Source organism: Mauremys reevesii, linkage group 1, assembly GCF_016161935.1.
Source record: "Mauremys reevesii isolate NIE-2019 linkage group 1, ASM1616193v1, whole genome shotgun sequence".
Taxonomy (NCBI): Eukaryota; Metazoa; Chordata; order Testudines; family Geoemydidae; genus Mauremys; species Mauremys reevesii.
Genome location: NC_052623.1, coordinates 230,233,164 through 230,246,036, shown reverse-complemented (window position 1 = coordinate 230,246,036; position 12,873 = coordinate 230,233,164). Strand labels below are relative to the sequence as shown.

General features: G+C 45.4%; 1 protein-coding gene across 9 annotated transcripts in view; it reads left to right on the top strand.

Moving 5' to 3' along the window:
- The window catches only part of FAR2 (fatty acyl-CoA reductase 2), a 214,206-nt gene that overhangs the window by 155,667 nt on the left and 45,666 nt on the right, over window positions 1–12,873 (top strand). For all 9 annotated transcript variants that reach the window (XM_039545340.1, XM_039545315.1, XM_039545349.1 and 6 more), the window contains 2 exons: window positions 4,335–4,512; window positions 9,090–9,134. In XM_039545340.1, the coding sequence (XP_039401274.1) occupies window positions 4,335–4,512; window positions 9,090–9,134 (223 nt within the window). The remainder of the gene's footprint in view (window positions 1–4,334; window positions 4,513–9,089; window positions 9,135–12,873) is intronic.

The window sequence follows — 12,873 nt, the reverse complement described above, 5'->3', positions numbered from 1 at the left end:
TGGGGTTTTTTGCATTTGTCCTCCTTCTATGTCCCTGATTTCAAATATGATGCTTCTTTAACTGTAACTGAAACGTTAAGATTGATCTGTGGAAACCAAAAGTCACACTTCTAAATACCACCAGGCCACTAGAGGAAATGTAAAATCTGCTATATCAAGCAAGGTATGCCTTAATCTAAAGCTGAGGGAAATCAGCTTTGGAGGGTGCACTGAGGTAAGGAGCACAGCACAGTCTATACAGTGTGGACTAAAGCAGGGTGCACGTTGTCCCTGATTATAATATTATAGGAAATGTAAAAGGAGGTCAGTTCTAATTTACATAAGGGAGCATCTTATTTGTGTTAAGTGTAAAATCTTAATACAGAAAGTCACATTTTCTCAGGGGAAAATGACATATCTGTTTGGTGGAGCAGGGGGCCAGTGGATAGCTAACCACAGCATTTTTCTTTGATTTCATAAGGCACCAACAGCAGTGAGGAAAAGCAGTATATGAATTAGCCTTTCAAAACCTCGAATGTAGGTCACAGAAAATGTAGGGCAGCATAAGGCCTTGTTGAATTGTTGGCTCGGTACTTCCATGATGGGAACACCGATTAATCATATCATGTGGGAGGTTGGTATTCTTGAGAGGGTCTGTAGCACAAAACTCTCAACTATCGCTCAGAGCGGTATGGAGGCTCACCCAAGATACTGGAGTCATGACAGGGCACTTTAGCTGGGCACTTTGAAAGTATATATTTAGGGCCATACCAAATTCACAGTCCATTTTGATCAATTTCATGGTCATGGGATTTAAAAAATCATAAATTTCATGATTTCAGATATTTAAATCTGAAATTTCACAGTGTTGTAATTGTAGGGGTCTGACCCAAAAAGGAGGGGGGTGGGGGCATCACAAGGTTTTGTAGAGGGATTGTGGTATTGCTATCCTTACTTCTGTGCTGCTGCTGGCGGTGGCATGGCCTTCAGAGCTGAGCAGCTAGAGAGCAGCGGCTGCTGGCTGGGAGCCCAGCTCTGAAGACAGAGCCACCGTCAGCAGCAGCACAGAAGTAAGGATGGCATGGTATGGTATTGCCACCCTTACTTCTGCGCTGCTGCCTGCAGAGCTGAGCCCTTAGGCAGCGCCATCCAGCTCTGAAGGCATCAGCACAGAAGTAAGGGTGGCAATACTGTGACCACCCCCCTAAAATAACTTTGTGATCCCCCTGCAACTCCCTTTGGGGTCAGGACTCCCCCAATTTGAGAAACGCTGGTCTCCCCTGTGAAATCTGTATAGTATAGGATAAAAGCACACAAAAGACTAGATTTCACTGGGGGAGACCAGATTTCACAGTCTGTGATGCATTTTTCATGGTCGTGAATTTGGTAGGGCCCTAGATATATTTGATGGACAAGTTGCAACATCTGGTAAATTAGCATTACAATTTGCCCTAGTACCCCTGATGGCTTATTCCCACGGTAGCTCAATTACACTGGGAAAGCAAAGGCAGTATTCTGACCATAGCTGTGACTGTAGGCAGGGTTTCTGTTTAAAGCTGAATTTTGCATTATTTCTGAAATCCACATACATGGTCAGAACTGGAAGTGGGCAGGAAACCGTTTCCTATCCCACAAGAGTTTTTGAGATTTCTACATTTTCTCCCATCCCGATTTAGGATGAAAAGTTGAAATTTTGAAAATTTTCATGAACCAATAATCTGATCTGAAAGTTTCCAGGGGTCAATTGAAATGTTCTGTTTTGATTGTGACCTTTTATAGAATTTCACCTTCTTTAGTATAAATTAACTATACTTTCAAAATGAAGTCGTTTTGAACCAGAAAAGGAAACTTTTTGTTTCAAAAATGTTGAAAAGTGTTGTTTTGACAATTTGAAAACTTTTTTTTCCCCAATCGAGATTAATAAAACCAACCCTTTCCTGCAAACAGTTTTGGGTCTGCTATTTCCAGTTTGAAAAAAATAATATTTTGTCAGAAAATTCCTGACCATCTCTACTCAGAACTGGTTTAAAATCGCTGTGCTAGTTCAGGGACAGAGTTTGTGGTGCAAATTTGAGCTCATTTGATGAAGTGGTTCTCAAGAAATAGCACAGTGGTCACCAACTGGTTGATCGTGATTGACTGGTCGATCCTAGACAGGGGCAGCTCCAGGCACCAGCACGCCAAGCGCATGCCTGGGGCGGCAAGCCATGGGCAGCGCTCTGCCAGTTGCCGCGAGGGCGGTAGGCAGGTTGCTTTCGGCGGCATGCCTGCGGAGGGTCCGCTGGTCCCGCGGCTTCGGTGGACCTCCCGCAGGCGTGCCGCCAAATCCGCGGGACCAGGGACCTCCCGCAGGCAAGCCACCGAAGGCAGCCTGCCTGCAGTGCTTGGGGCAGCAAAATACCTAGAGCCGCCCCTGATCCTAGAGGATCTCCCAGTCAATTGCGATCTCTGGCTGAGTGTGGCTGCAGCTAAGGCAGACTCCCTGCCTACCCTGGTCCCACGCTGCTCCTGGAAGTGGCCAGTGCAGCCCCATGGCCCTGGGGAGTGGAGGGAGGGGGCATGGGTCTCCCTCTTGTGTGTTGCTACTGCCTGCAAGCACCGCCCCCACAGTTCCCATTGGCTGGGAGAGCTGCGGGGGCAGTGTTTGCAGAGAGGGACAGCGTGTGGAGCCACATGTCCCCCGCCTCTTCCCCAGAGGCCGCAGGGGCACGCTGGCCCCTTCCAGGAGCGGTGTGGGGCCGGGGTAGGCAGGGAGCCTGCCTTAGCCTTGCTGTGCCAACCGCCAACCGGGAGCCACTGGAGGTAAGCGCTGCCCAGCAGGAGGTCCTGTGCCCCGCCCAACCCCCTGCCCCAGGCTCAGCCCAGAGCCCCCTCCCACACTGTGAACCCCTTGGCCCCAGCCCAGAGCCCGCACTCCCTCCTGAACGTCAAACCCCTACCCCAGCCCGGTGAAAGTGAGTGAGGGTGGGGGAGAGCGACCAACGGGGGGAGGGGGGAGGTGGAGTGAGTGGGGTGGGGCTTTCTGGAAGGAGTAGGGCCTCTGGGAAGGGGCAGGGTAGATCCTGGGTTATCCTTAGATTCAGAAAGTGATCTTGGGTGTAAAAAGATTGGAGACCACTGATATAGCACATGCACCCTTCCATTTTCTGCCCCCAAGTGGCCTATTTTAAGATTTCAGGTCTTCTCACCTTATTTTATGTAGAGATAGGGGAGAGAAGGAAGTAGTGGAGCATCACTGGAATGTCCCCAGTGAGCTCTTCTGTCCACCACAAAGAAAAAGCTCCAAAACTTAATAAAAGGTTATTGGACTTTATTTTCGGTTCTATGGAGTTATGCACCAGACTTCTGTGAACCTATCTAGATTGCCAGCCCTGTCTGTAGATTTCAGAAACACAGCCAGCTCCCTTCCTCTCTGAACCAAAACACATGCAGATGAGCAAAGTGTTGTTGGTTTGCCAGAGCACAGTTTGAACCCAGGGCCTCCATTTTAACAGCACTGACCTTGACTCCAGAAGCCAAATTGGTAACTCCTTCATCTGGTAGCAGTAATAGAAGGGAACACATAACACTTATTGAGCCAGCCACTGGCATTCATTCACCTCCATAAAAATATCTTTTGGCAGAGGGGAAAGCAAATATCATTCATCTCCTTTAACAGATGGAAAAATTGAAGACAACAGAGGTTCTACAAAGCCACATCTGGTACAGCCAAGGTCTCTCAAATAGCAAGCTCAGCTTATCCACTGAGCCACACTACCTCTCAGAAAAAATGGACCAAACGTTTGTGCTTGGCTAGAGCAGAACTAAACACATGATTTTGTGTGGTGGTGGTGGTGGGAGCTGGTGGGGAGATTTGGAAAGGGACCCTGCATGCAACCACAGTGATAATGTCAGATAGTTGCATAATAAATGCAATTGCAATATCATTGAAGAAGATAATTGTGATATTTTAAACTTTTGTAATGCTGCTAAACTCTTGGTGGAATTGAATTTTTCCAAGCATTTGCATGCATAGCTGGGGACTGTGCTAGCTAATTCAGAGGGAACTATAGGGCCAGGTTATGAACATCCATCAGGGTTTGTCTAGACCAGTAAAAATTGCATTACTAAACAATGCTGGCGCAGCACATCAGTACTAGGGGTGAAATCCTGGCTCCATTACAGTAAATAACAAAACTCCCAGTTATTCCTTCTTTTGCCTAAAAGTATTCTAGTTGCTGACTTCCCCACGGCTGGTAAGAGTCTTGAAACTATAGACAGCTGAGTATGCTGACCAATTTGCTTAACTTCTTCCTCGTTTCATTCATCTGTCCATGTGGTTTATGTCAACAAAATTATTTTCTTTGTCCCACTAGGTGGCTGGATGAATCTATCATTCAAGAGATCACACCCAAGCTGATTGGGGACTGGCCCAATACGTATACATACACCAAAGCCTTAGCAGAGTACCTGGTCCAGCAAGAGAAAGAGCACTTCAACATTGCCATCATCAGGCCATCCATCGTGGGAGCCAGCTGGCATGAGCCTTTCCCAGTAAGCCTGATTACGCTCCTTCTTTTAACCATTTCCCGCTGAGTGCTCTCCAGATACAGCTGAGGCTCCTGCTCTAAATCCAGCCTTCTGTCCGGGGGGCAGCCCCTCATTATAAAGATGCCTGCTGATCATCTTAGAAGTGCACTCTGGTTCTTCAGGGTCTCCAGGGAGGGCTGTGGGAGATGGGAGCAGGCAGTGTCTGGTGCAGAACTGCAAGACTTGCTCAACGTCTCCAGGAAAGATTCACATTTGCAAGTTGAAAAAGGCAATTTAAAATAAAAAACAAATGAATTGAATTTACTGTTGGTGGGAAATGCTGGACTTGCAATACTGGAGACTAAAGTCCTGTATCCAGAGAGCTTCTACACACTGCCATGCCAACATACCTCAGCACTCATCTGGGGGAACACTCCTAGGGCTCATAGGATAGGTCAGGCTCTCCATCCTGATCTTTATGCTAAGGCAGTCTGTTAGGCATGCCAGGTAGGGCCATTTGTGAGGGTTTTTTGGATGACATAACATGACATTCAGCAACTCACCAAGCTGAGATGCTCCAGATGCACATTTATGGGGAGTGTTGCAAATATTAGGAGTACCACACATGGAATAGAATTCAGCTACATTTGTACATTGAAATAAATATTCTAGGCCAAATTTACTCCTGGCATTAGGAGGTGCAACATGTCCTAAGTTTGCACCTGGGTCATAAAGGTGACATAGTCACCTTTGCCTCTTCCGTACCTGAGTGGTACCAGACAAAGCTCAGACATCACCTAGGATCTGAGCCAAAATATCCATCTTGGAAGGACAGCATGCAGCATAATAGTATCATTGCAAGTCATTCCAAATATTATTGATTCTAATTAACATTCCCACAAGATGTGACTTTCCTTACTGCAACAGAGTGCTGTTCAAGAGTCCTGATATTCTTTACTGTCTTTGAAAACATCAGGAAAAATCAAATAAATTACCTCCAATCTGACCGTTACACAGCTATGCCACTCACTCACTCACTCATGCCCGTCACCCCAATCGGGGTATGGGCCACCAACCACAGATCTCCAGAGTCTTCTATCCTGGGCCATTCGCTCTAGCTGGTTCCAGGTATAGCCCATTTTTTTGCTATCAGCCTGAAGGTCGCGTCGCCAGGTATTTCTTGGACGGCCTCTTTTCCGCTTGCCTTGGGGGTTCCACCGCAGTGCCTGTCTGGTGATGTTGGTTGGCTGCTTGGGTAGTGTATGTCCTATCCAGCCCCACCTTCTCCTTCTAATTTCTTCCTCTGCTGGGAGTTGACGGGTCCTCTCCAAGAGGTGGATGTTACTGATGGTGTCTGGCCAGCGGATCTGGAGAATCCTTCTGAGGCAGCTATTAATGAAGGTCTGGATCTTCCTGGTAGTTGTTTTGGTTGTCCTCCAGGTTTCAGCTCCATACAGTAGGACTGATTTCACATTGGAGTTGAACAGTCGTATCTTTATTGCCAAAGACAGCTCTCTGGAGCTCCAGATGTTCTTGAGCTGTAAGAAGGCTGCTCTTGCCTTACCAATCCTTACTTTGATGTCTGCGTCTGTGCCACCCTGCTGGTCGATGATGCTACCTAGGTAGGTGAAGGACTGCACTTCTTCCAGGGGGCGTCCATTCAGTGTGACTGGGTCGTTGCTGATGGAATTGATCCTAAGGATCTTGGTCTTGTCCTTGTGGATGTTGAGGCCAACCTGTGATGACGTGGCTGCCACTACGTTGGTCTTCTCTTGCATCTGCTGTTTACTGTGCGAAAGGAGTGCAAGGTCGTCGGCAAAGTCCAGGTCATCAAGCTGGGTCCACAACGTCCACTGGATTCCATTCCTACGCTCGTAAGTGGATGTCTTCATAATCCAATCGATGACTAGGAGAAAGAGAAGTGGTGACAACAAGCATCCTTGTCTGACTCCGGTTCGCACCTGGAAGCTGTTTGTGAGCTGCCCTCCATGATCACTCTACAGTGTATGCCGTCGTATGAGTTCTTGATCAAGTTGACCACCTTTGCTGGGATGCCATAGTGCCGAAGGAGCTTCCAGAAGGTCTCTCGATCCACGCTATTGAACGCTTTCTCATAGTCAACAAAGTTGATGTACAACGAGGAGTTCCACTCCATAGACTGCTTGACTATGATGCGGAGCGTTGCTATCTGGTCCGTGCATGATCTGTTCTACCGGAAACCTGCCTGTTCATCTCGTAGCTGTGGATCGACGGCATCCTTCATTCTCTCTAAGAGGACTCGGTTGAAGACCTTCCCTGGCACCGACAGGAGTGTGATTCCTCTATAGTTGGCACAGTTGCTGAGGTCTCCTTTCTTGGGGATTTTGATGAGGTATCCCTCTTTCCAGTCAGCTGGAATCACTTCTTCTTCCCATATCTTCTCAAAGAGGGGGTACAGCATTTCCACTGAAGCATCCAGGTCTGCTTTCAGGGCCTCTGCTGGGATATCGTCAGGTCCAGCCGCCTTCCTGTTCTTCATCATGGTGATGGCTTTTCTGATCTCGTCTCTGGTTGGTTTATCGCAATTGATTGGGAGGTCCTCGTTGGCTGGGTCAATGTCTGGTGGATTAGGTGGTGCTGGTCTGTTCAGGAGTTCCTCAAAGTGCTCCGCCCATCTGTTCATCTGTTGTTCTATTCCTGTTATAGACTTTCCCTGCTTGTCTTTAACGGGACATTCTGGCTTGCTGAACTTTCCAGACAGTCGCTTGGTAGTATCGTACAGCTGTTTCATGTTACCGCTGTATGCTGCCTGCTCTGCTTCTGCTGCCAGTCCATCCACATAATCTCTCTTATCCTTCCTAATATTACTTTTCACTGCTCTGTGGGCTTCAGCATACTCTTTTTGAGCTTTGGCCTTTGCTGCTCTAGTCCTGCTGTTGTTGACTGCTGCCTTCTTCTTCTTTCTGTCTTCTATCTTAGCCAAGGTCTCTGCTGTGATCCACTCTTTCTGCTGGTGTTTCTTAATTCCAAGCACTTCCTGGCATGCTGACCTAAGTGTCTCTCTCACTTTCTGCCATCTGTTGAGTACACTGTCTTCCTCTTCCTCAGACCAATCCTGTAGTACTGAAAACTTATTCTTCAGCGTCAATCCAGAATCTTCCTTGGTCTTATGGTCCTTCAGAAGGCTGACGTTGTACTTCGCTCTTCTGTCTGACGCGTCTATCCAGTTCTTCTTCAGCTTCAGCTTCAATCTGGCCACCACTAAGTGATGGTCGGACGCCACGTCTGCTCCTCTTCTAACTCTAACGTCCTGCAAGGATCTTCTGAACTTCTTGCTAATGCAGACATGGTCGATCTGGTTTTCTGTCATGCCTGCCGGTGATACCCAGGTACTCTTGTGGATCCGCTTGTGAGGAAAGATGCTGCCTCCTATGACCAGGTTGTTAAGTGCACGCAGATCCACAAATCTCTCTCCATTCTTACTCATCTCTCCCAGAGCATGGGTCCCCATGACTTGTTCGTATCCTCTGTTATCAGGTCCAATTTTGGCATTAAAGTCTCCCATAAGGATGGTAATGTCTTTGTCTGGGAGAGTCTCTAATATTTTCTGGAGTCTGTTGTAAAAGTAGTCTTTGTCCTCTTCTTCACTGTCATTGGTTGGAGCGTAGCACTGAACAACATTCATCTTAATCCTCTTCATTTTAGTTCTGAAGGATGCTGTGATGATCCTGGGACCATGTGCCTCCCAACCAATCAGTGCTCTCTGTGCCTGCTTGGACAACATGAAGCCTACTCCCCGTGTGTGGGGTGCGTTGCTCTCTTCATGTCCTGAATACAGCAACAGCTCTCCTGTCAACAGTCGTCTCTGTCCAGCTTGCGTCCATCTTGTCTCGCTAATGCCTAGTAGGGTCAGGTTGTTGCTCCTCATCTCTGCTGCAACCTGCGCCGTCTTTCCTGACTCGTACATGGTCCTCACGTTCCATGTGCCGATGGTAATCCTCCTGGTTGTAAGAAGGGTGATCGGCTTAGTGGCTTCCTCGGGGCTTTCACCACCCAGCGTCATGCATCTTCGAGTTGAAGACCCTTCTTTTTCCAGGCTAAAAGTCTCTGTTAACTCTATTGTTGGCGTTTCTGTAGCAAGCTGATTTTTTACGGGGTGGAGTTGCTAGCCCCACGCCCAACCCTCCTCCTTTACCCTGACTTGGGACAGGCAGATGGCCCCAAAGGACCTCTCTGGTGGAGTTAGCTATGCCACACTGATCATTATAAGCCGGGGTGATTGCATCAACACCAAGATTACATGGCATTTGGAAAGTCAGATCTGGTACACATAGTCAAATTATTACCCTAATGTGGTGATCTTTCAAACAAAATTTGACTATATTTAACTAGATTGTAAACTGCAGACAACACTGGCTGTTTACCATGCATCCTTTATTTAAAATCAATACGTTGTGCTATCTTTGCTCTCTGGCAGTTGTCCAAGCTAAATTGGCATCCTTTTTAACAGTGGTCTGATTAAGTGACTTCATCCATACCACAGCACTGTAACACTTTTTGAAGCCTGTATGAGCTAAACATTGTTGAAAGAAATAATAAAAAATGTCTTTCCTTTTTTGCAGGGTTGGATTGACAACTTCAATGGAGCAAGTGGAATGATTATTGCGGTACGTATAGTTACTACTTAAAAAAAAATTCCTTTGCTCAAAACGTGTGTGCAGAAAATTCCATAGTATTTTGTAGATTTTAGTAGAGACTCATACCATATATATTTATAGGCATATGCCTACAGGACCCGACAGTGTTGTCTGTTTATACTGCATCCAAAAAAACTACCTTAAAACAACATTAAGGTTGCATAGTCAAGTACTGAAAAGTTAGGAAATAAAAGAATTAATGTTACCTGTACAAGCTTATTTTGTCCCCCTTGTTATGCATATGCATTATGATACAGTCTTTAATTACATGATCACATACTACCTTTTCCGCAGGATCCTGACCTCCTACCAGCAGAAGGTGCATTGAGAGCATAGTCTCCGTGCTTTCAGTTCTGATACCTGGCACAACAGTGGCAGCTAATAGGGAGTATGTGCCGAGCTCTATGGGGATACCAAATGCTCATCCTAGTCAGCATGTAGGATCTGTGTGGGTATGGAGCATGCTCATTGCAGACAGAATCTTGGGAGAATCTAGCTGCCAGCTTGTACCAAAGCTCTACTGAGCATGTGTGAACTGTGATTTTCAGAGGCTTATAAATTGGCCATATTTGGGCAAATTTTTATGGGGCTGGCAAAAGGCACATCATTGATGGTAGGCACAGATGCCAACTTTCACACGGTAAATAAGCATCCTGACTTTCACAATAAGCCAAAAATCAAGCTAATCGCATTTCAAAACAAGGTCAAAACAAGCCAATCCCTAAGAACCCCAACGCTCTGTGACTAAATCACCCCCGCATGCAGTCTGGGACTGTGGTGGGCCCACTATGCACCCCTGACTCTCTCCCCATCTTGCCGCTGCTTTCCAGGAGCCGATCAAAAAAAGGAAGCAACAAGCTACAAGCCACAATCCAAAAACTAGCCAACAAGCAAATCACAAGCCAATTAAGCCAAAACCAAGCCCAATTTCTGTGGTTTTTTCCGTGGGTTTAGCATGTCTGCCACCTCCTGCCAAATGTCCAACTCCTTGCTCCAAAGCATGGGGACACTAGAGAGTCTCAATGAAATAGTGGTTAGAATTTTTTAACATGGGCAAAACAATGTATTTTTCTTGTACTCAGAAGTGACCAAATCGTTTCTACTGAAAGTTTCCAAGAAAATTCAGCCTGAGACAGACACCTGGCATGGAAAACTTCAGTCTGAACAGTTCAGATCTGGCAAAGTTATAAGCAACTGAAAACAGTGTCATAAAATAGAAACTTTAATTACACATGTCATTTCCAGGACATGTGTAACCTAGATGTGCTTCTGTTGGAAGCACTCAGTTCAAGGCAACAAAGTTGTTGGTTCAAGTCTCACACAAGGACTTAGGTTCATTTATTCCCATGAAACAAGTGCAATGCAGTTCTTATACACCTCTACCCCGATATAACGCTGTCCTCGGGAGTCAAAAAATCTTACCGCGTTTTAGGTGAAACCGCATTATATCGAACTTGCTTTGATCCGCCAGAGTGCGCAGCACCGCCCCCCCCAGAGCGCTGCTTTTCCATGTTATATCTGAATTCGTGTTATATCGGGGTAGAGGTGTACTATCATTTCTCATTATATGCATTTGTGTCACATACATCACGATAGTGCTTGACCTACACCAGTGGTGGGCAACCTGAAGCCCGCAGGCGGCCTGCAGTCTGTCAGGGTAATCTGCTGGCAGACCACAAGACGGTTTGTTTACATTTGCACATTTGGAACAAAATCCAGGATAATGGAGAATAAAACCCTAGTGTTCCTAAAGAATTCCCTTGAAGAAAGATGCAATAGATAAGTACATCAGAAATAATAATACATATGAAAAGCATATCCTTTTCCATGCATTTCTCATTGGTTTGATTTTTGTTTTAAACCAAAACTACTGCTACTCCCCCAACTCATATGAACAGCCATCCTGTGTCAAACTAATAGTCCATCTAGTCCAGTATCCTGTCTTCTGACAGTGGCCAGTGTCAGATGCTTCAGAGGGAATGAACAGAACAGGACATTTTGAGTGATCCATCCATCCCCTGTCATCCAGTCCCAGCTTCTGGCAGTTGGAGATTTAGGGACATGGGGTTGCATCCCCAACCATCTTGACTAAAAGCCACTGATGAATGTATCCTCCATGAATTTACCTAATTGTTTTTTAACCCAGTTATACTTTTGGCACTCATAGCATCCTGTGGTTGACTGCATTCTGTGAAGTGCTTCCTTTTATTTGTTTTAAATCTGCTGCCTATTAATTTCATTGGGTGACCCCTAGTTCTTGTGTTATGTGAAAGAGTAAATAACACTTCCTTATTCACTTTCTCCGCATCATTCATGCTTTTATAGACCTCTATCATAGCCCTATTGGTCGTATCTTTTTAAGATGAGCAGTCCCAGTCTTTTCAATCTCTCCACATACAGAAGCTGTTCCATACCCCTAATCATTTGTCTTGCCTTCTTCTGTACCTTTTCCAATTCTAACATACCTTTTTTGAGATGGTGCAACCAGAACTATATACAGCATTCAAGGTGCAGGCCTACCATGCATTTATATAGTGGCATTATGATATCTTCTGATTTATTATCTATCACTTTCCTAATGGTTCCTAGCGTTCTTTTAGCTTTTTTGACTGCCACTGCACACTGAGCAGATATTTTTAGAGAACTACGTACGACTCCAATATCTCTTTCTTGAAAGATAACAGCTAATTTAGACCCAATCACTTTGTATGTGTAGTTGGAATTTATTTTTCCAGTGTGCATTACTTTGCACTTATCAATATTGAATTTCATCTGCCTTTTTGTTGTCCTGTTACCCAGTTTAGTGAGATCCCTTTGTAACTCTTCTCAGTCAGCTTTGGACTTAACTATCTTGAGTAACTTTTTATCGTCTACAAATTTCGCCAACTCACTTCTCACCCCCTTTTCCAAGTCATTTATGAATATGCTGAACAGCACAGGTCCCAGTACACTTCCTTGGAGGACCTGGCTATTTACCTCTCTCCATTGTGAAAGCTGGCCATTTATTCCTGACCTTTGTTTCCTATCTTTTAAACAGTTATTGTTCCATGAGAGGCCCTTCCCTCTTGTTCCACGACTGCTTAGTTTGCTTAAGAGACTTTGGTTGAGGGACCTCGTCAAAAGCTTTCTGAAAGTCCTAGTACACTATCTCCACCGGATTTCCCTTGTCCACATTTGTTGTTCCTCTCATAAAATTCTAATATATTGTCGAGGCATCATTTCCCTTTACAAAAGCTGGGTTGACTCTTCTCCCACAAACCATGTTCATCTCTGTGTCTGATGATTCTGTAACTTATAGTTTCAGCCAATTTCTCTGGTACTGAAGTTAGGCTTGCCAGCCTATAATTGCCTCTGGAGCCGTTTTTAAAAATCAGCATTACATGGGCTACCCTCCAGTCATCTGGTACAGAGGCTGACTTCTGTATATTTTGTACCATGGTATTACCATGTCCTGTTGATTATTTTCATTCTACCAAGTTTCCCAGATATCAATATGCTCACTTAATGCCGTCCATACTCATATATACAATGTGCTATCCCAGGGGCACATTCTAATAAATGGGGGTATACAGTATATTTTTGTTAATCTTTATTTTATCCAGGTTGATTACACTATAAAACTATGCTATTGTCAGCCTTGTGCAGTGTATAACAGGATTTGTGGTTTGTAATCAAAGCAAAGGAGGATTACGTTGACATAGCATCTTAA